This window comes from Typopeltis vanoorti, chromosome 16, assembly GCF_054136105.1.
Source record: "Typopeltis vanoorti isolate ZY-2024b chromosome 16, IOZ_Tvanoo_1.0, whole genome shotgun sequence".
NCBI lineage: Eukaryota > Metazoa > Arthropoda > Arachnida > Uropygi > Thelyphonidae > Typopeltis > Typopeltis vanoorti.
In genome coordinates this window covers 66,768,019-66,792,956 of record NC_143564.1, presented here as the reverse complement: position 1 = coordinate 66,792,956, position 24,938 = coordinate 66,768,019, and the positions used below count along the sequence as shown (strand labels likewise).

At 35.5% G+C, this 24,938-nt stretch overlaps 1 protein-coding gene across 2 annotated transcripts in view; it reads left to right on the top strand.

The window, feature by feature from the left end:
• Nucleotides 1-24,938, top strand: part of LOC150098093 (threonine--tRNA ligase 1, cytoplasmic-like) — a 178,555-nt gene that overhangs the window by 119,984 nt on the left and 33,633 nt on the right. For both annotated transcript variants that reach the window (XM_090406532.1, XM_090406531.1), the window contains exon 12: nucleotides 6,068-6,230. In XM_090406532.1, the coding sequence (XP_090262658.1) occupies nucleotides 6,068-6,230 (163 nt within the window). The remainder of the gene's footprint in view (nucleotides 1-6,067; nucleotides 6,231-24,938) is intronic.

Here is a 24,938-nt window from a genome sequence, read left to right as displayed (position 1 = left end):
TAAATTCCAAAACAATAGAAGCAGAAATAGTGCAATTGCAAAAAGAGAAGTAAGGAAAAAACATAGAGAGAGAGAGATGGAACCATTTCGTAACAGAACTCGAAAAGGATTTATTTAATGCCACAACCCAAAACCTGTAAAGTAATCAAATACATGAGTAAAGAAATAAAAGAAAAGATAAAAATACAAACAATAGATTTAGAAAAATGGGTGACCTATTTCCAAAATCTCTGGACAAATGAGAACAATGAAATAAAATTTTATAAGACAAAGAATGACCTAATAGAAAATATCACAATGTTAGAACTGAAAAATATAATAAAGAAGATGAAAAATTGGAAAACACCAGGAGAAGACAATATAAATATAGAACTATACAAAAATACTGGTGAAAAATTTAATGAAAGACTTCTGAAATTTTTTAATATGGTTTGGATGTCTGAAAAAATTCCTAACTGTTGGAAAAATGCACTGGTTATTCCAATCTATTGGGCTGATAAATAATGGGTTTTTTAGAGTGGAATGAAACACATTTTATTTAATATATATAATACATACTAGTCAGCTATATATTGATCCTCTTTATCAATGACCTCTTGCCATCTGTCCACCAACTTCATTATGCCGCATTCATAAAACTCCTGAGGTTTACTGGCGCAAAACTGATCCAGGTGTCTTTTGACAGCCTCCTCATTGGCGAAGGTTTTCCCATCCAGAGAATTCTGCAACGATTGGAATAAGTGGTAATCAGAAAGTACCGGGTCCGGTGAATACGGAGGATGTTCCAAAACATCCCAGCCAAGATATAACAATTTACTCCTGGTTGTTAATGATGTGTGGAGTCTGGCGTTGCCGTGGTGAAAGACAACTCCTTTCCGATTTGCCGATTCAGGACGTTTTGTGCTAATTGCATGGGCCAGTCACGTTAACTGTGAGCAATAGACAGTTGAATCAGTCGTTCTGCCTGACTGTAACACCTTGTAGTGGACAACCTTTATAATCCCACCACACAGAAAGCATGATCTTCTTTGGGTGCAATCCCGCTTTCGAGATTGTTTGCGGTGGTTCACTCTTGTGCCCCCATGATCTTTTACGTACCACGTTATCGTACATGACCCATTTTTCATCTCCCATAATCATCCGCTTCAAAAATGGGTCGTTTTCTTGGCGACATCACAGCGAATCACAGATGGATATTTGAGCAGTCATATTGGCCTCAGTCAATTCATGCAGCACCCAAACATTGGGTTTTGAAACATTTTCAACGCGTGTATGGGATATGTTCAATACTGCAGCAATCTCCTGCAATGTTTGTGACGGATTTTTGTCGACGATATCCTTCACAATACTCAAATCAACCTCAGTCGGGCGACCGGCATGAGGTGCATCACTGACGTTTAAATCTCCAGAACGGAATTTATCAAACCACTTTTGGCATACGTGTTCTGTTAAGACACCATCCCCATATATGCTGCATATTTTTTTATGGGCCTCCGCAGCTCATAAGAAGAAGACAGTAATATGCCAGTAATGTACGTTATTTCCTTCCATTTCTAAAAATATGTTACACACACACGCAACTGAAGTAGGCTGAACGAAAATTCATCGAAAAGTTATGTGAAATGTCGCCTTTCAACTGTGCAATAGCGTTGCGCAGTAGCACAACAATAGCGACAGGCAAAGCAGCGTAAACTTGTACTAACGCATAAACTGAACGAACTTATATGCCAATCCAATATAAAAAAGGAAATAAAGACGAATGCAGTAACTATATATTTTTTAATATGGTTTGAATGTCCGGAAAAACTCCCGACTCTTGGAAAAAAGCACTGGTTATCCCAATCTATAAAAATGGAAATAAAGATGATTGCAGTAACTATAGGGGAATTAGTCTGCTGAATACAGGTTATAAAACAGGTAGGTAGGTATGACCAACAAAAAGCACCTAAGTCGAATTCGCATAACTTGGGGTATAATTTTGCATGTCATTTATATATACAAACATACAATTGGGACCAAAGGTTTACAAAAACACCTATATTTTTTAAGAAATATAATCATAATTGTAGTTTTTCGTACATAAAAAAAAGAAAGTTATTTCAATGTCGATGACTTCATAAAATCTAATAGATTTGTCTGACGGCATAATGTCTTTTTCTTGTTACGCAAAATTCTTCAGAGCAAGCTAATGATTTTTTTATTCTTTGCCTTGTGGCTACAATTCATTCCTCGTTAGAATCTTTGTCCTCCAAAATCTGTAAACCTTTCTTTTATGATTGTTCTTACTCTGGATTCATGTAGATTGAACTTCTTTGCTAGCTCACAGATTTTCATTCCACCTTCAAAATCCTTAATAATGTTGAGTTTTGTTTCCAAAGTCAATGTTTTTCTTTTCTTGCTAGCTGTAGAAGAATCGGACGACATTATTATTTTTTATGTGATAAAATTTTTATCAAGAACATAACATTAAACAATCGCAAGGTTTGTAGACTATAAAAATCATGTATGAATGGAGACCACGCGAAACATGTCAGTGCTTGTTCACAGCATGTATGACACTGGCAAATGCGGCCTGCGCCTGAAAGATACGACTAGTGATGAGGTGTGAAGTGGGACTGGAATACGCACATATAAGAAACCGCATAACTCCGGATTCGCGTAAGTCTTAGTATGACTGTACATGCAGGAATATTAAAAGAGAAACTAGAGGACAAACTCCTAGAAGAACAAAATCGTTTCCGAAAAGGCTGATCCTGCATAGATCCAATTTTTACTTTAAAATTATTAATAGAAAAGAGAAGAGAATTTCAGAAAGAAACACGTGGCCTTTATTGATTATGAAAAAGCCTTTGACAAAATTAGTAGACAAAAATTCTTTAAAATATTAACTGATTTAAACATACCAAACCAACTTTTACAGTCCATTCAAGAAATATATAGGAAATAAAATAGCAGTTAGAACGGATCTCAGAATGGAAAGATATATCAAGAGGAGTATGACAAGGATGTACCCCTCTCACCTATGGTTTTCAATATATATATATATAAATAAAATTATATCAATCTGGAAACAGTATAACTCATTTGGTATACAAATAATCCCACAAATGAAGATAGATATACTACTATTTGTTTGCAGATGATCAAATAATATTAGCTACATCAGAAGATGATTTACAGAGATCATTAAAATCATTAAATGATATCTCAAAACAATATAATATGACAATATCTAAAGAAAAAACAAAAATAATGGCATTCAAAGGAGAAAACCCAATAAAAAGTAAAATAGTGGTAGATAATAAAATATTAGAATAAGTAAATACTTTCAGATACTTGGGATGTGATTTATCATACGAAGAAGAAAAAGACAGACACCAAAATATCAAACTTTGTCAAAGTAAATGGCATAATAAATAATATATTTAAGCCATCCCTGGTACTAAAGCACACTAGAATCAGACTTTATAATGTCTTGTCAAAACCAACTCTACTATATGGACCATAAAAAGAAAAGATGAAAAATGAATTCAAACAGCAGAAATGAAATTTCTCAGAAAAACAGCTGGATTTACCAAGTGCGACCATAAAACAAATGGAGAAATTTTATAATCCCTGAATATAAAACCAATTAATTACTATGTAAGACAGTATAAACAAAAATGGATAGAACATTTTTCTCGAATGGAAAACAGCAAACTACCAAAAATATTATACAGATACAAAATAAGTGGAAAAAGAAGAATCAGAAGATCAAGCAAGAGATAGCATGAGACCGAAACAGGCCACTTGGTCTAAAATCCATGTTAGGAAGAAGAAGAAGACCTTTTTTGAGACCAGATATCTTAAGCTAAACAATTATAGATATGTCAAAAATTTGCTTAATGATATTGACATTTACATTATGGGAAAAACACATAGCTTTCAATTGTTTAAAGTAAAAGGATTCTATGTGTTTAGCTGAAAACTTTATTTCCCTGCATATCAAAAGTCATATGTGAAAGATAGACTTCTATTTAGGTTTGTAGGTCAGATTTATTACAACTAAGTTATACCAACTAGTTTCACCAACTATAGCTGTTGGCTTCATCAGGGTAAAGATATATATAGATGTAAAACTACTTAAACTAAAACTGTTACACTAAAGCTGTAAAAGAACGAAATATAATTGCATTTTTACAAAAAAACAGAAGAATGTGTACATTACATGCATAGAGCGTATATGATTTCACTTGTTGTTATGTAGGAACGTTCTATAATTTGTAGCAAAATTCAGTTCTGGCAAGTACTTTTCTGTGATTCCCCACAAAGACAACCTGAAGATATACATTATAATTCCACTATCGTAATTCCGTATACGGGGACAGTTTCCAATAAGATTGCCAGACTCCTCAAGCCACATGGAATACGAATGGCTTTTGAACCTTCAAAGACCATCCGCCAACTCTTGAGATCTCCAAAAGACAGTCATCCTTTTTAAAAATATGCCATAGTCTACAATATCCCCTGCTCATGTGATTTGAACTACATTGGCAAGACTTCTAGAAGTTTTGAAATCAGGAAAAAGGAACACGTAGAAGATGTAAACAATAATAGAGAAGACAAATCGGGGTTAGCCTTTCATTTCTCTATGACAAACCATACCATAGAATGGGACAAAAGCTCCATGCCCTACTTCGAGGAGAATTTCCGCTCCTGAATCATAAAAGAAGCCACAACAGTTATTCGTTCAAAACATAACTTAAATAGAAACCAAGGATTAATTCTGCCTGAGATCTGGAAGACCCTCATTAGATCTTTGAACTTGCCATTATAACTTAGTTGTAATAAATCTGACTTACAAACCCAAATAGAAGTCTATCTTTCCTATAGTTCTTGTGGTCAAAAATAACCATTTCGTCATTATGAAAAGTTATATATGTCAAAACTATCTTCATATGATAGTTGAAGACATTATAACTATCAAAAGACATTAAATAATCAAGAGTAGAAAAACTTGATGAAATACACCACAGAATAAAATAATAATCAACAAAACTGATATCCAGCCCATCTCATATCATGCTGTTTTGTGAGAGGCAGATTCTTCATGCTTATTTATGCCTGCCTGGTTGGCTGAGTGATAGCGTATCTGCTCTCTCCAGCCAAAAGGCTGCGGGTTTGAATCCTGCCGTGGGTATAGATGTTTGTGATTGTCTGCGAAAATACTGGTGGTGGTGGGCAGTAGATGGTAATGGTGTAGTTGATGCTGTTCACTGTAGTTGGTGGATTGAGTGGCGGAGAGGGAGAGTTGTAGAGCAGGTGCCTGCCCTCATTGATGACGCTTTGGACTCCTTGGAGATGTCACATAATAATAATAATAATAATAATTTAAGTTATTTCAGTTTGTATCTATCCATGATGAAGTAGTAAAATTTCACTACTGAAATATAGGAAAATAAAATAAATAAATACAGCTATATAGGTGGAATCCTTTCACTTTTGACTTTTTGTGTTTTTTTGTCATCAGTTCATTATTTTTGAATGTTCTTGTGGAAACAAATGCTTCATTGTTTCATTGCTTGATAGCAACATCATATATAACTTTGGTATTGTAGGATCAGTTCTTGCTTAAAAAGTTCGTGTGAAGAATATTACAGTCTGCACTACTTGTGCTAGTGAAGAACTGCCCGAGTATTAGTATTTGTGTGATTTTAAAACATAGGATTATTTGTTCATTTCCTGCAAATTAATACTAGTCAGTTTGCAAATGGGATTTTTGACAAAGCACCTAGCGATGGAGAAAGGAAGTGATTTCCTTTGTTTGGGATAGAGAATATGGATAAAACTTGATGTAAATGAAAATTTCAGTGTCTACTATAACTAGTATATTTGGAGAATACGATCTGTTTAGTTTTCACTCAAAAAAGTAATCTGGATTAGAGAAATGAGAGGATAACACGAGACACTGAATTAACTAGATATGTGACTTTCTATTAAGTATCATTTATATTTTTGGTGTGAATATATAATTAGATATAAATGTGCAAAATAATTAATTCATTGAGTTTTATTCTTTTCTTCTTAGTTTAATGTTTGATCATCGTCCCCGTTCTTGGCGAGAACTGCCTGTCAGATTTGCAGATTTTGGTGTTTTACATCGCAATGAATTATCAGGTGCTTTAAGTGGATTAATTAGAGTAAGAAGATTCCAGCAAGATGATGCCCATATCTTCTGTTCTGTAGACCAGGTATGATTTTTGCAAGGAGTGCTTAGCTCAGTTAAATACTATCCAAAATAACTTAAATAATCCATTAATGTAGAATAAATAGTATAAGAACAGAAATTGTGACTTATTATTAAGAGAGACCTCCAGGGAGTCAAGGACTCCCTGACTTGCTCAGTTAAATACTATCCAAAATAACTTAAATAATCCACTGATGTAGAATGAATAGTATAAGAACAGAAATTGTGACTTATTATTAAGAGAGACCTCCAGGGAGTCGGGGACTCATCGAGGGAAGCTACATACTACCAGGAGGTTTAAATTTAAAATTATTTAAAATTAAAATTATTGAATTAATTCACACTGCTTGCACATACCACATCCAGTGGCAATCCATTCCAATCATGTGTCACCCTGTGAGAGAAAAATCTAGCCCTCAACTCCTTCTTAGTGGAATTCATTCTCATCTTCTAAGGATGCCCTCTTGTCCTTTCCCTACCCTCCATAATATGAAAAATTCCATCAACTGAAATCCTGTGTGACCCTTTCAGAAGTTTGTACATCTCGATCATATCACCTCTCTTTCTCCTGTTTGCTAGTGTCTGCAGTCTACAAATTCTTAATCTGTCTTCATAATCAGTATTCCACAATCCTGATATCATTTTTAACACTGTCCTTTTGAACCCTCTCCACTGTATTAGAATCACAGTGGAAACCAGGAGGTTTAAATTTAAAAGTATTTAAAGTTAAGATTATTGAGGTTTAAATTTAGAGAGTATCAGTAACAATGATGTGTATTATTTGAAACATTTAGGATTTAGCAGATTTGAACAATTAACATTCAAAAGACTATTCTAAGAGATGTTAGAATAGTCTAATTCTAATAGATTCTAATTTTCTTATAGATGTTCCAGATAATTTTTTAATTTCTTGGTCCTTTTTTGCAAAATGTTTAATCTCCTGTAAGAGTTTCTGTCCATTCACATGCAAGTTTTTCTGGAGTTCTGACTGGATAGATTTGTACTCAAATTTGGTATGTGGAATCCCTACCAAAACTTGTCAAGCTGTTGTAATTTTTGTTTCATTTGATCCATTTGCAGAAGCAAATTGTATCAAATGTGTATTGATAATCTTTGCTCTGCTTCTAGCCCTTTTTCATAAACATTTATGGTTATAGGCCTCCCCCATTTGTCTCCATCTTTCTCTGTTGAAGGCGTCCCAATGCAAACATTCTCCAGCCATCTCCACTGCTAGGTTATCCTCCCATCTTCTCTCTGATTGTCCAGGCATTTGTCTTTCTTCATATGGATGCCATACTGGATGATTGTCTCTGTCCATCTGTCGCTGTTCATCTGTGCAATATGTCCTCCCCATCTCTATTTTAATTTTAAAATCTCTTCCCCTATGTCCAACACTTTTGTTTCTTTTCTTATATCTTCATTTCCTATTTTGAATTGCAGTTTGATGTTTATCTTGGTTCTCTCCATTCTTCATTCGGTTTTCCTCATTCTATCCAGTATTTGGTTATTTGTAATGCTGATCCACATGTCATATAATTGGGATGCTGCATTGGTTGAAATGTTTGGTTCTGTTTTCTGGTTTTATTTTACTGCAAAGGAATTTTTTCAGTATGCCAAAAGCCACCCAACCTAGCTGAATTCTTTTATTATATTTCTTCATAAATGCTTTTTCCTAATGTAAAGGTTCTTCCAAGGTATACATATTCTTGTACTTGCTCTATTTTGTTATTATCTGTTGTTATTTGTTCCTCTGTTATCTGGTTTCCTTCAATTTGTCATTATTTTAGTTTTTTCATGATTTATATATAATCCTACTTTATTTTATGCTGTGTTTAATTCATATTATGAACATATTGTAAGATTAGCTTTTTTACCATGAATATTAATCTCTTTGTCTAAATTCTAATGCTGCATTGGATAATTTGGATGAAATAGTATCTCCTTGTCATACTCCTTTATTTGGAATGGGCTGCTATGTTCATTTATAAGAGTACTGACAGTTGCTTTTTCATATGTTTTGTTTATTAGCTCTATATAATTTTGCTACTTCATGTTTCTTCGTTGCTATTAGGATTGCTTGTTTTTCAACTGAATTGAAGGCTTTTTTATCGTCCGTAAAACTAAGTAACAGTGGTAAATTGCATTCTCTGCATTTTTCTCTTAGCTGATTCAATGTCTGTAGATGGTTAATTGTGCTAAACCCCTTTCTGAATGCAGCTTGTCCATTAGTCTCTTCTATTGTTTTTTCCTTCTATTCTGTGATCACTTCTTCTGCCTATTTGATTGATGACTGAAGCATCTTTAAATATTCTTACATGAAATGATAAAATATAATCTGCTTCACTTTTTTTTTTGCTTGTGCATTTGAACTAATCCATATCCATTTTTGGTTTTGTCTTTTCTTGTAAAATGTGTTCAGAGCATTCATAAAGTTTACTATCATATTTCCTCTTTTGTATTGTTCCTGCTATGCCATTTTTTTATACACTTTTCAAGTTCCCTTTTATTTTTTCCCAGTTGTGTTTTAAAATCTCCCAACACTATTGTGTAGCCTATAGGATCCTGCTGTGTTGGACAATGTGTCATGGAATACTTCTGCTTCTTCACTTTCATAACTACTGGTTGGTGCATATATTTTTATTATTTTAATGGTTTTTGTTTTGATGTTTGCACTGTGATATATGCTCCCTTATCTAATATTCTTGCATATTTAGTAACCTTGCTTGCTGTACTTTTGTTTGTAAGAAAACCTATTCCTCTCTGCTTGACACCATCTGGTTCTTTTTCAGTGAAGTACATTTCCTGATTTTAGTGTTGTTTTTCTTCTGATTTTCTCTTCATTTCACTTGGTCCTATTATATCCCATTTCATTTTGCTTATTTTGTATTCCATTTCTTCTATCTTTTCATCATCTGCTAATGTTCTTACATTGTATGTAGCAATAATGAGATTAGTTTTCTTACACTTGCTTTTATTATTTTGTTTTGGAGTAGCATGTCCAGTATGATAGCTCCATTTCTCTACCCAGCTAGGTTCTCCAGAGACTGTAAGGTCCAGCGATGCTGGATACTGTTTGCTCACTCATTCTAGTGTATTGATGGTTTTAAGGGGGTCATTTTTTCTGCGATGATGACAAATTGGCTTGGGAGAGGATTGCCAGTAGCCCATCTGACTAGAGCTGTGGAACACTATCATTGATAATATCACTCTTGGATAGGTAACCTGCCTCTATACCCAGCCTACACTGTTCTGCCTCAGAATATGTCTGAGTGATTTAGTAAATAAGCTGTCTAGTTGGCTTTCTCCATTCTAATGGGTAGCAGACACTGTTGGGAAGCTGCTCCTCTGGAGTACCATCATGTCCAGTTGGAATTCCTCTTAGTCTGGTTCTTCAGTATCAACTTGTCTGGTTTGGAGGGCACTGCTGGTAGAATAAACTGGAATAGTTCAATACATCCTTGAAATGCTCAAGCCCCCCCTTCACCATGTCAAGCTGAGGATTCAAGCAAAGGGAAAACTTTGCTCTGTGAATAGAATTTAATAACATTTCAAATTTGAAAATATTTCGTTTCAGTGCACTGTTCTGTTTTCTCTAAATAATATTCAGTATCATTCTATTAATAATTAATTAATAAAATAAACTTAATTTCTTTTTAGAATTACTGTCTAAGTAATTCTAAAAAGAAATGGATGAAAGGGCAATTTTTTAATCATTAACTTAATTTTGAACAATTGAGATAAACAGTACACTTAACTATGTAAGGTGATAACATACAAAACAAGAAAGCAATTGCACAGAATCATCAAAAAAGTTCATTTTGTAATTGCATTTTTGTATAGCAATTACATTAGTATAATAATTGTTGTGCTTTAGCATTTGTACTGTAGACTTAATTTTAGTTCTGTCTCATTTTTGATGGAAAGAAGAATTTGTCCAGTGCAGATGGACTACATCTGAATCATTTTGGTGCTAGATGTCTGGAGAGAGCTTTGTTCACTGAGTATGCTGATGTGCAAATTCAGGGAAACTTAAGCAATTAGGGTGGAAGCAAGTGAGTTTGTGTGAAGCAGCCAAGTGAGGAATCTAGTCTCTCAAGCAAAAATAGAGTACAGGTCGAGTGATTATTATGGGGGACTTCAACTATGGAGATATAGACTGGAAGGAAGAAAGATCGCATGGCAGAAAGGAAATAGAATTTATACACCTGTTGAGAGATAATTACTTAAGGCAGCATGTGATGGAGGGAACTAGTGGTGGGAGAGTATTGGACCTGGTCATAGAATCAGAAGAGATATCCATAACCAAGTTGACAACATTGCCTCCAATTGGTAAAAGTGACCATGCCATCTTGACTTGGGAAATTGTAAAACATGAGTAATATTCTATGAAGAAGGGGTATTTGTGGAACTACAAAACAGGTGATTATGACATTATCACAAGAACTACATACTCTAAAATGCAAATGTGTTTTTCAAAAGTTGTACCATATTTATAACATGAGCCCATTTTTACAGCATGTGAAAATGGGCTCATGTTATAAATATGTTACGCTATGTTCTTAATGTTGGACTGACATATAATTAACTGTAAATTTATAGTATTTTACAATTTACACTACATTGACTATCTTCAAATTCTCTTACAATATACATTTTATGAAATCCATTGTGAAAAAAATCGAATAGTAATAAAATTAATAAAAATTCAAGTCAAATTATTAAAGTTGGAATAGCTAAATTTAATGCAATTGCACTAATAACTACTTGGCCTGTGGTCCTTGATGACATAATCATTGTTGTATTACTGGCAGTTGGTTTTTTTTATATTGATTCCATACACAAGATGTTGAAAGACCTATAAAGACAGGTGTGAAGTGTATAAGTAGATGAAGACAGAAGTTTACTGATGTTTTTTTGAAGAGTTGCAGATTGTAGTTGTTTGGGAATACTTCATGAGAAAGGCTGTTCCAGATGACAGAGGCAGATGGAATAAAAGAGGAGGAATTAAAAGCAAAGGAAAGCAAAGTGGAGGAATGATGGTTGCCACTTCAGTGGAGCAGATTCACTGGAATTAATGTCAGTTCAAATAATTTTGTCAATAAAAATGTGCTAACTGAAGGCAAAATTGAATCACATGGTATCTTATGTTTATCCTAAATATGCATTTTATTCAGTTCAATCCAGCTATGGTACACTTATTGCAATATGTAATTAAGACATGTTTTATCTTTCTTTGTGTCCCTATAAGTGGGCCAATTGAAGCAAACAACAAAAATTGGAATGTCATAACAAATTTTGTAAAATCCATCTAGCTAGAGGTGTGAAATAACTAGATGGACAGAATTACTCTTATAGGTAGGTATTTATACATTTTGTGATACAAGTAAAAAGGAAATGTATTTATTAATTGTAGCTGTAATGCTGTTACCGCATAATAACTTATTCTTAATGTTTTAAATATGATAGGATGGTTTAGGATTTCACAATAATAAATATTCTGCACTTGAAAGGTAATATGCAAGGCCTCTTAAAGATTTGATAAACAGAATTTCGGGCAAGCTGAATCCTTTAGGAGGATGTGATGACTGACGAGCACGTCAATTCTTTTTACTTTTACTGCATTACTATGAAGTAGCCATTTTTAAATCACTAGAGGTGATTGCAGTGCTGTCAGTGTTTCACTCCTAAATGCATTCAAGTTCTTCCTGCAACAAAGAAAAGTCTATGAATGTCTTGATATTATGATGAACCAAAGCATCTATGAGTGGCTATTTTTAAATCAGTGACCACAACAGTGATAGCTGCACCGTCATTATTTCAGCAATTCAAGTAAACAGAGGATACAGAAGCACTACTCTCAAAATAAAACAGTTTTCTTTTAGAAAATTTGTTAAAAATGAATTCTACAGATAAGTTTTGAGTCATTCAAATGTAGTATGAGAAAAGACTTTCATTGATGCTTGTTTCATTCTGAAATCATCTAAACATATCTCTGTTTTGGTGATACTTTATATAAAGTTTTGTTAAATAAAGGCATTGGCAATTTTTTTGCATGGAAAGTATTAGGTAAATTGAATGCAATGCAATGCTAGAAAGTGGCATGACTTTACCAGACACTTGAATGAATTTAGTGTGTGATATCACAGGTATTGTGGAAGTTAGATAAACTTCTTGATGGCGTAGTAGTAATAATCCATTGTGAGATAAATGTTATTATTTATCTCTTATTGTTATTAAGAGACCTCCAGGGAGTCAGAGACTCATCGAGGGAGGCCATATGCTACACACACCAGCTATCATACTTATTCTAGAATTCATTCACACTGTTTACACTCACAACATCCAATGGCAATCCATTCCAATCACACACCACCCTCTGAGGAAAAATCTGGCCCTTACACCCTTCTTGGCAGCCTTCATTCTCAGCTTCAAAGGATGCCCTCTCGTCCTTTCCCCACCCTCCATAAATTGAAAAATTCCATCAATTGAAATTCTGTATGACCCTTTCAGAAGTTTGTAAGTCTCAATTATATCACCCCTCTTTCTCCTGTTTGTTAGTGTCTGCAGTCCATAAATTCTCAAAATGTCTTCATAATCAGTATTCCACAGTCCTGATATCATTTTTAATGATATCAGGATTGTGGAATTTTGTACTCTCTCCAATATATCAGAATCACAACGGAAACCAGGAGACCAGACCTGCGCACAATAGTCCAAGTGAGGTCTTATCAACGCCTTGTAAAGAGGCAAAATAACATCCTTATCTTTACATGTGAACATTCCTTTCAGCATTGCAATTATCTTTTGAGTTGCATTTGCAATCTTTGCCATATGGCCCCTAAACTTCAACTTCCTATCTATTAACACTCCAAGATTCCTAGCCTCATCAGTTTCTTCTAGCCTTATCTCACGAATATAATACGACATTGGATATCTAATCATGCCGAAGTGAATGACTTTACATTGAACTGACATCCATTTTCCTATGCCCACAATTCCAGCCTATTCAAATCATTCTGCAAAGACTGCATATCAGCAGTATTCCTGATTACCGTACCTATCTTTGCATCATCAACAAATATCTGTATGTTACTTGTCAAATCCTTCCCAATATGATTAATGTACAGATTGAATAAACAGTGGATCAAGCACTGATCCTTGTGGTACGCCACTTGTTATTTATTTATTTATTTTTTTATTAATCTTTGTATTGGTTATGGACAGTACTACCCTTACATCACGTCCAGACTTGATATAGACCTAAGCCATTACAAGTGTTTTACCCTATGCCTGTTCGAGTTATTATTGTAGTCATTCTCTGGTGGCAACACCATGCCACCAGTGTGCCCTGAAGGAAAGAACTTTTATATCCTTTTGTGTAAGCCCAAGCTGTTTTAACACGTTGACTGCCATAATGTTAAAAAATTTTGTGATCCCCAGGCCAACTTCTTTTTGTTTTACAATTTGCTGAAAGTAACATAAAATAATCATATTTTATGATTTTTTTTTATCTATTTCATGCAGCTAAATAGATTTGTTAAGTGCGAATCATGTGTGCACTGCGTGGCCTGAGAAGAATTCTTTTACTGACTGGGTCGAGGGTACACACGTGATTCGCCCTTCACACAAGGTCAAACTTGCATATCTATGACACTTACAAACAGTTATATGCATTCAGTGTTTTGTTCGGTGGAATAAATTTGTTATAGTGATAAATATTGTTTTAAATTGCCCTAATATGGGAGACTACGAAAAAGAGCAACGTCGTTTAGAAGCCTTGATAAATGAAGTTCTATCTGATGACGAACCATACGAATATTCATCGGAACAATGGAAGTGATCTTTAGTTCTGTGTCTTCAGATTCTGATTCTCTCATTGCTAGAAAGAGAATAAAAGTATCTACAACTGGTAATACTGAAGTTTTCGCTCCTAGTACATCTCAGTTTACTGCTGCTCATTCTGTAGAACAAACAATTGATGATTGTTATAAGAAATCTGCATTTGACTAATGATTCTTCCTCAGATGAAATACTTGGAAATGTGAATTCAACCGACCTACAATGGAATGAAATTACAGGTGATAATCTAAAACATTTTCAGTTTGTGGATAATAATTTTGGAATAAAACAAAATGTTATTAAAGAAATGCATGAAAAACAGCCTGTAGACCTCTTTTTTATGTTTGTTGATGAAGGACTGCTGGACCTAATGGTGCAAGAAATTAACAGATATGCTCTTCAAAAACTCAGTAAGACAATTTTACCAAAAGCAAGGATAAGAAAGTGGAAAAACACAAATCCCAATGAAATGAAGATATTTTTGGGTCTGCAAATTTGGTTCGGTTTAGTGCAGATGCCAAAATTATTGGTCGAATAACATCCTCTATTCTACAGAAATCAAATAAGTTATGTCAAGGAATCAGTTCAATCTTCTTCTCAGTAACTGGCACTTCACAGACAACAAAGGTGGAAATACTTCTGAAAGACTTTATAAAATTACACCTCTCATAAATCATATAAGAAAAAATTTCCAGAAAATAATGACGCCTTTGAGTAATATTTGCGTTGATGAAACTTTAGTTCCTTTCCGAGGTCGTCTTGCCTTTCGTCAGTACATCAAGAATAAATGACACAAATTTGGCATAAAACTATTCAAATTGTGTATTGAAGATGGATGTACATATGATTTCAAGATATACTGCAGCGCAAAAAAGACCAATACCACTAATAGTGTTCCAACTTCAATTGTTATGGGACTTTGTGAGAATTTACTTGACCATGAACGCACAATATTTGTAGATAATTATTATACCAGTATTGAATTAGCGCACAAACTTTTGAATAGACAAACACACCTTGTAGGCACTTTGAGAAAAAATCGAAAGGACATTCCACAGGATGTTACCCAGAAGAAATTGAAAAAGGGTGAAATAATGGGTAAAGAAAGTGACACAGGGGTGGTAATAAAATGGTGCAATAAACGTGAAGTGCTTATGTTATCAACAAAACACACAAACAAAATGAAATCCCCTACAGCAAGAAATGGTAATGAAGTGCAAAAGCTGGAAGCTATTATGGACTATAACAAAAGCAAAAGTTTTATTGATCTATCCAATCAGGTAAAAGCCTATGCTTCTTGTCTTCGAAGAAGTGTGAAATGGTACCGAAAACTCGCAGTTGAAATTCTTTTAGGTTCTGCTGTGGTGAACACTTTTATAGTATATAAGCGAGTTACTGATAAAAACGTTAGTCACAGAATTTAGAGAAAAAATTGCAAAAGAGTTATTAGCAATTACACTAAAGGAAAATAATGTCACTTCGACTTCAGACAAGGAAAAACATATTTTAGAAGATGTACATCTTCTCCTATTACCAGTAATAGGAGAAGATGTACATCTTGCTACAAAAAGTTAACCGAAGAACATAATAGAAAGTATGCAACATCTAAGGCGACACAAACACGGTGGAAATGTGTTCAGTACGAAAAATTTTACTGTGTTCGCTGTTTTACTATTGTGCATAACTGTAGTTTGTAATTGTTTAGTAATAATTTCACCTAATTCTTTTTTCATATCTATTTGTCTATTGTTTGTCATTTTTTTGTTTCTTAGTTTTTCAATTTTTTAGAAGAAAAATTTATGATTTGACACATTTCTAATGACATATGTTATAAATAAATATTTAGCACCATTGCTATTGTTTTATTCAACATTAGAATTTCGCCTAAATCAGGTAAAAATAAAACCCCTATAATAGGCCACCTGTTGTACATGTAGTTGAAATTCTACTGTGCTAACTATATAAGCCTGTTTACCAGGTCCCACATTTCCATTACCCATTAGCATTTCATTTAGATTTGAATCACGGGTGAACTACGCGGCCTGAAAGAAAAATCTTTATGCAAATCAAATATGATTCACGCAACGCATTGAAAAAATGTAGTGTGAATCGCATTTGATTCATACGGCGGTCAATGTGTTAAGTCCTTATAACTATCTGCACTCCATACGGCATGTAAAGAGATGGTGGCGCTGGTAAACCTCAGAGTTGACCCATGCTCCTCCCGTATCTTACTAACCTTAAACCTTGCAGACTCGGATCCCCCGTATACCACTTTTTTGATATCTATCAGTCAACCATCCTCTTATTATTATTATTAAGAGAGACCTCCAGGGAGTCAGAGACTCATCGAGGGAGGCCACATACTACTCACACCAGCTATCATACTTATTCTTGAATTCATTCATACTGCTTGCACTCACAACATCCAATGGCAATCCATTCCAATCACGCACCACCCTCTGAGAGAAAAATCTGGCCCTTACACTCTTCTTGGCAGCCTTCATTCTCAGCTTCAAAGGATGCCCTCTCATCCTTTCCCCATCCTCCATAAATTGAAAAATCCCATCAATTGAAATCCTCTATGACCCTTTCAGAAGTTTGTAAGTCTCAATCATATCACCCCTCTTTCTCCTGTTTGCTAGTGTCTGGAATCTACAAATTCTCAACCTGTCTTCATAATCAGTATTCCACAATCCTGATATCATTTTTAACACTCACCTTTGTACTCTCTCCAATATATCAGAATCACATCGGAAACTAGGAGACCAGAACTGCGCACAAATAGTCCAAGTGAGGTCTTATCAAGGCCTTGTAAAGAGGCAAAATATCATCCTTATCTTTACATGTGAACGTTTATTTGAACATTGCAATTATCTTTTGAGTTGTATTTGCAATCTTTGCCGCATGGCCCCTGAACTTCAACTTCCTATCTATTAACACTCCAAGATCCCTAGCCTCATCAGTTTCTTCTAGCCTAATCCCACCAATATAATACGACATTGGATAGGTAATCATGCCGAAGTGAATGACTACATTTACTGACATTGAACTGACATCCATTTTCCCATGCCCACAATTCCAGCTTATTCCAATCATTCTGCAAGGACTGCATATCAGCAACATTCATGATTACACTGCCTATCTTTTCATCATTAGCAAGTAACTGTATGTCGTTTGTCAAATCCTTCCCAATATCATTAATGTACAGATTGAATAACAGTGTGCCAAGCACCGATCCTTTTGGTACACCACTTGTTACCTTAAACCTTGCAGACACAGATCCCCAGTATACCACTTTTTGATATCTGTCAGTCAGCCATCCTCTTATCCATGCTAATGTTGTATAACCCAAACCTATTTTCTCCAATTTATGCAGCAGTCTGTCATGTTGTATTCTGTCAAAAGCCTTAGCAAAATCCAAAGGTATCATGGTGTATCCATTCCCCTTGTCTAGTTCAATGGTAACATTGTCATAGAATGTGAGCAAGTTGCTAAAACATGACCTTCCTTTAGTAAACCCATGTTGTTCATTGCAAAGTAGAGATTTGCTATCAACCCATTTCTGAATGCAGGCCCTAACCAATTTTTCCAAAATCTTCACCACCACCACTCCTGAGATACTAATTGGTCGATAGTTGGATACATTGGTCTTTGCACTACCCTTGTGCAATGGAATTACCATACATTCCTGCGGAATCTTTCCTGTTCTGAGACTCATATTAAACATCCTGGTCAAAGGAACGGCCAGTTCCTTTGACCAGGATGTTCACTCTTTTAGCACATGTTCTGATATTCCATCAGTCACTATTGCTGAATTCTTATTCAGTTTGTGCAACAACTCTAATACCTCGGCCTCACACAACTGCATTTCTTCATGTAGTGAAGACGTAACAGTGAGCCTTAATTGGCACTCATTAACTGAATAACCTCTTCTGCATCTGTAATCCTCACATCATCTGGATTTAGAAGAGTTATTCTTTCATATTCATTCTTTCTTTTACTTGCAGCGTATCGATAGAATTCTTGTGCGTTGTCTTTAGCACACAGAGCCAGTTTCTTTTCATAATCAGACTTTGCTTTCTATACCACAGTTGTGACTATTCTAGCCTGCTGCTTATAACCTTCATAACGGACGTCATCCTTATGCAAACAGCATTCCTTGCACATCGTCCTTTTCTTATGAATCTCTTGCTTAATAAGATTACACATCCATTTGACTCTTACTCTATTTATTCTTCGAACTCTCGGGACACATTCTGATATCGCATCATTTAAGTATTGTTTAAATGCTTCCCATGCACTGTCGATATTCTTTCCATCCAGCAACTGATCCCTTTCCACTGAACTCAGTATACTCCTCAGTTGGTCATAATTTCCTGCTTTGTAGTTCAACATGTAACCTTTTTTGAATGGAACATTCATAAACTTAGTCACTTCTCAAGTGAGTACCACATAATCACTATCACCAACTGGAGGCAAAATAGTTACATCTTTAACTGAAATGCCCTCTGACACTATAATAAAATCTAACACTCTTTGACCTCGATTTCCTTCTGTCACATGCTGCGTGAGGAAGTTGTCCCGTAACAGCTCAATAAGACATATAAGACAATAATCTAATAAGACAAATTACACCCAACTGTGTAATTTGTCTTATTAGATTCCACCTCACACCAGATGACTTCAAACTCACTGCCACGTGAAATATTGTTAGTAGTATTACTACATTCATAGGTCTCAACTATAACTGGATTTAAGTCATCCAATATCATTAGCAGCACGCCCCCTCCTCTCTTATCCACTCCATCCTTCCTAAAAATACTGACACTCGATACCAGTTAATAGGTCTGATTCTGATAGCCAGGTCTCACTAAGTCCTACAATCTGAGGTCGCAACATATTGACTAAGGCAACAAACTCTACCCTTTGTTTCTGATACTCCTAGCATTTGTGTACAGACATAATAATCTACCTTCATGTTCTTTAGTATACCCTTGTTTGCAGTCTACCTGACCCAATTGGACAACTTGCAGATCTCTATTCTTCTCTAATGCTTTACACATGTAGACATCTTTGCACACATATGATTGGTCTGAACCGGACGAACACAAACCCGAAATCGTTCTCACCTTATCAACATTCCCATGACAAATCCCATTCCCATCATTAACACAGTTATATACCATTTTCGCTCTTACACTCACATTCACATCATTCCTCCCTTTATAATTTAGTTTCCCCTACTCTCTGTGTTAGGTCTCATACCAGTTAATAGTTTTTCCAGACTCCTGATACCAAACGAATTCAGGTGTAGGCCATCCCTCTTATACAAATCCAATCTTCCCTCAAACTCACTCCACACATCCAAAAACTCTCATCCATTCCTTCTACATAGCCTATGCATTGAATCGTTTGCCATTATAGCCCTTCTTTTTGATTCATTTTTGTCATAGCAAGGTAAAATACTAAAGATTTTCACTTTCTCACTCTTCACTCTCGCCTCTTCCGGCAACCCTTTCATGTCCTCTCTCATACTGAACTTATCACCAATTAAATCGTTCGTACCTACTACAACTACCATTTCATTTACTTTTCTTTTCTGTTTTTGAATTACTTGAGTTATATTTTTAATTTTCGCTCCAGGAAAATTCAATGTTATAACTCTCTCATCTTTAGCATGTTTTATTATAGAGTCATTATTAAATCACTTAAGGAATTGAACAACGTAGATACAAATATAAATTAAATTACACTTTAATAAATATTTCCGATATTTTGACAACGTCGCGTTGCCATCTTCAAAAGGAACTTACAAAAAAAAGGCACGTGCTCGTAGGCACTACAACACAGTAACTGAGAATGAAGAGATGAAGCTATTGTTCTCCTATAAGTCCCGATGTTGCCCTCTAGCGAGCTAAATAGGTGTTCTTGGCTGTTGGGCTGAAGGTCTGCTGATGTAAGCCTCCCAAATTTGGGGCATTCGCATACAACCAAATTTGTTGAGGTTTGGAGAGTTTCTTAGGGCTGAGGCTGATTCCATAAATAGTCTTTGGAATTTGTATTTGCTACGGTGTATCACTGTCTTTCTTCCACCGTATTCTGTGGCCTGTATCCAGAGCATGGTCCGCAAGACCAGAATGGCTGTATTTGTGAAAACGGATGTAGTCCTTGTGTTCAGAAATTCTGATATTTGCTGTCCTGCCTGTGTGGCCAAAGTAAGACAGTTTACACCTGCAAGGGACCTGGTATACACCAGGTAGGTCTAGGGGAAGTGGTTGGTCTTTAGTGGAGCGGATAAGGGATGCCAATTTTCTGTATGGCCTGTAACAGGAGGTCAGGTCATGTTTTTTTAAGATTTTGGTAATTTTTTCCGAGGTGCCTCGGATGTAGCGAATGGTGATGGATTTAGAGTAATCCTTGTTGTGGATGGGGGGGGGACTGTGGTTTGTAAGTTTTAATATTTTTTGGATTTTTTTGGGGGGGGGGACATTGTTTGAGAAAGTGTTCAGGATGTGATTTAGTTCAGTGTTTAGGGCCATGTCGTTAGAACAGATTAGTTTAGCCCTGTTGTATAGTGTTTTCACCACTCCATATTGTTGTGGGGGTGGGGGGGATTGTTGGTGAATGTATCTGCCTGTATGGGTGGGTTTTCTATAAACTGAGAAAACCAAGGTTCCATCAGGCTGACGGGTGTCTAGGAAAGGGAGGCTCTTGTTTTCCTCTTTTTCCAGGGTGAACTTGAATCTGGGATGTTGGTTGTTTAAATGTGTTAAGAAGGAGAGGAGTGTTTCAGAGCCATGTGGCCAAATAATGAACACATCATCAACGTAGCAAAGCCATATGGTTGGTTTTTGTGGGGCAGAGGCTAAGGCTTTTTCTTCAAAGGTCTCCATAAAGAAATTGGCCAAGGGTGGGGAGAGGTGGTGAACCCATGGCTGTCCCCTCTATTTGTTTGTAGAATTTTCCCTGCCAAACAAAATAGCCTGAGTTCATTGTGAACTGAAATAGGGCTGAGATATCGGGAAAAAATTTAGCTTGGATTAGCTCTAAAGTTTCCTTGAGTGGGACATTTGTGAATAAGGAGGAGACGTCAAAGCTGACCATTATGTCACTATGTTGGAGTGTAAGGTTTTCTATGCTGGCTTTAAAGTAGGCTGAGTTTTTTATGTGTGATGGTGTGTTGCCAGTATAGTGTGTGAGCTCTTTGGCCAAATGTTTAGCTAATTTGTATGTGGGGGAATCAATGCCATCCACTATGGGACGTAATGGCACATTTTCTTTATGTATTTTTGGGAGTCCGTAAATACGGGGTGGTGCGGTATAGAGTTAAACAGCTTTAATATGTGACTTTCTTAAGGAGCCTGTGAAGTTTTCTAATTTGTGAGTTGGTGGGATGTATTCAATAGGGAGGTAAGTAGCCCGATCTAATAGAAGACCATTAAGCTTACCTGTGTAGTCCTTTTGGTTAAGTACTACAGTTGTATTCCCTTATCCACTTTGGTGATAACTAATTCTTTATTATTCCTCATTTCCTGCAGAGCTTTATATTCTTTGTTGGATATGTTGGTTTTTGGTGGTCTTGTTTTGGAGAGGACACAAGCTACATCCAGTCTTACACTGTTGGTGATTTGATGTGGAAGGTGGTGGATTCTGCATTCGATCTGGATCATAATATCCTCACTAGGTATTTTTCTGGGAGCAATGGTGAAGTTGTGGCCACGTGAAAGCTCATTGAGTGCTTCAGGGTGACTGAAGAAAGGTTGATTATGGTGTTGGTAGGAAGTTTTTGGATTGACGGTAGAGTTCTTTTTAAATTTTTCGCATTTTTTCATCTGTCGGCCTTGTATTTTTTCAAATTCTTTGTCTGCAGCGGTTCACGAGACGTCATGTAAAATTGACCAAAGCTCGTGATTTAAAGTGCAGAAAGCTCTTCTTCGAAGACACGAATAGCTTCGTTAATGTCCGCTAAAAAAAAACGCGTGGCGGTGATTTGTTCACGAAACAACGCGTAGCTGGCGCGGTTATATATACGGAGATCTTTTTGTGAAACAAAACAATTGCTTGAATTTTACACGGTTCGGGATAACCTGATTATCCCAGCAGCATTTTAGGAAAGTTAGACAATTTAATTGTCTAGACAACTTCAGACAACTTCAACTTCATTTTACCTTATTGGTGAGCCTTCCGTGCGATAGTATCTTCATGGATGATGTTAATTCTCGTAGACAGGCTTATACGTTGGTTATGCATTATTAAATCACTTAAGGAATTGAACAACGTAGATACACAAGGATTACTCTAAATCCATCAGATGAAAAAATTTGAAAAATTAAAAAAGAACTCTACCGTGAATCTAAAACTTCCTACCAATACCGTAATCAACCTTTCTTCAGTCACCCTGAAGCCTGAAGCACTCAATGCGCTTTCACGTGGCCACAACTTCACCATTGCTCCCAGAAAAATACCTAGTGAGGATATTATGATCCAGATCGAATGCGGAATCCACCACCTTCCACATCAAATCGCCAACAGTGTAAGACTGGATGTAGCTTGTGTCCTCTCCAAAGCAATTTCACCGACCCAAAAACCAACATATCCAACAAGGAATATAAAGCTCTGCAGGAAATGAGGAATAATAAAGAATTAGTTATCATCAAAGTGGATAAGGTAAATGCAACTGTAGTACTAACAATGTCACTTACCTGATTCTTTTTACTAACAATGTCACTTACCTGATTTTCGTTATTTTTTGACTTACCTGTTTCCTTGCTTTGTTGTTTCTTATTTTCCTGTTCATTTTTCTTTTTCTCCCTGTGCTCATTTAAACGTCTCTCAACTTTTTGCAATTCCTGCATTGTCTCTCTGATGATCTACTTCAACTTCACTATTTTGGCGGTTATTTAATTTTCGTTAACCTCCTCCATGTGCACAATAACCTTGTTGGCAGGGCTAACCTCCTTGTTCTCGCCTGCAGTGCTTTTTTTAGCATTACCGTTCTTGCCCTTTTTTGGCGCCATTTTAAATGTATACTAAATATTAAAATGTCTTAATAAAAATATATGATAAAATACTAAACTATACTCTAGTATACAAAACACTAATTTTCTAAGGAAAAACACAATAAAAACGGACAAAAATCACCAACTTACAGGAGCACTAAATTCACCGACCCAAATATTAAAATATCTTAATAAAAATATATGATAAAATACTAAATATACTACAAAACACTAAAATCTACACTAGTGTGCTACAAAACGCTAATTTTCTAAAGGAAAACACAATAAAAACAGACAAAAATCACCAACTTTACAGGAGCACTAAATTCGCCGACAAACCACTATCCTTGAACTGTATTGATGCTAACATTGTATAACCTTATCCATGTTAATATTGTATAACCCAAACTCATTTTATCCAATTTATGCAGCAGTCTGCCATGCTGTATTCTGTCAAAAGCTGTAGCAAAATCCAAAATTATCATGGTGTATCCATTCCCCTTGTCTAGTTCAATGATAACATTGTTATAGAATGTGAGCAAGAATGTAATTTGTCTTGTTAGAATTCACCTCACACCAGATGGCTTCAAACTCATTGCTACACAAAGTACTATTAGCAGTAGTACTACAATCATAGGTCTGAACTCTAACTGGATTTAAGTTATCCAATATCATTAGCAGCATGCCCCCCTCGTCTCCTATCCACTCTATCCTTCCTAAAAATACTGGACCCATGACATTCAATACCAGTTTAGGTTTGATTCTGATAGCCAGGTCTCACTAATTCCTAATGTTAATTAATGTTAATTAGTATATATGATGTATGTATGCAGATATGTATATATATTCACTAATGTTAATTAGTATATATATATATGTGATTAATTAGAAATTTTCTTTTGTTATTATTGACATAATTAGAAACTTCCATTTTTAATTATGCCAATCATCAAATTTCTGAATATGTATTCTCAAGTACAGGATACCATGGTAAGTTTACATTATTCAAATTAATTTGTTATATGTCAGGACTCCAGTTATCAGATCTTATATTTCTTTCTTCTAGAACACTACTAATTGCATCAGTCCATCTAGCCCTTGTCTTTTCTCAGGATCTTTTACCTGCTATCATGATTCTTTTGCTAACCTTTTCTCTCCCATTTTATATATTTTAGTACTATATCATCATCAGTAATAATGCATTAGTGAGAAATAAAACTAATCCTAAAAAAAAGTTTTCTATCAAGAAATTGCTGAAGCCTATTGTCGCAAATGAAATGAGTTGTTACCTTGATTCGCCATTCCTGAGACTATATTTTCACTGGCTGGCATCCAGTGGCATCTCTTTCTTTGTCACTCTGTTAACAGGAATTTTATCACAAACTGCTGCATGGGTTACATAAAACTGGACATCCTCTTCTCTACATTGTTTAAGCCCTTATTTGATCAGCAAGTTAATACCTTGCGGAGTAGGGAATTGTGTATGTGTCAGTTAAGCAGGATAACTGATTCAAATGAGAGCCTCCATAGCTCAGTTGGTTCGATTCCTGTCCATGATGTGAGGACCCTTTATCTTGTCTCTTTTGACTAAAGGTGAGTTAGCCATTCTTACACAGTAGTAGAGGGTTTTTTCACCCGGAAACTTGGATTTTTCGTCCCTCAGAACAGGCAAACCGGCCCATAAACACACACAGATCTACAGTCATAAAATGCATACTTAATCCCTCAGAAGGGCTCAACCAGTCCTAAGGGATGGTTGAAGAAAGGAGGAACCACACACAAATGAATTCTATTCTTTTTTTTTTTATGTAGCAACAAAATTGCATGATAAGTTTTACTTAAAAGCAAAGGAATAAATAAATAAATAAAAA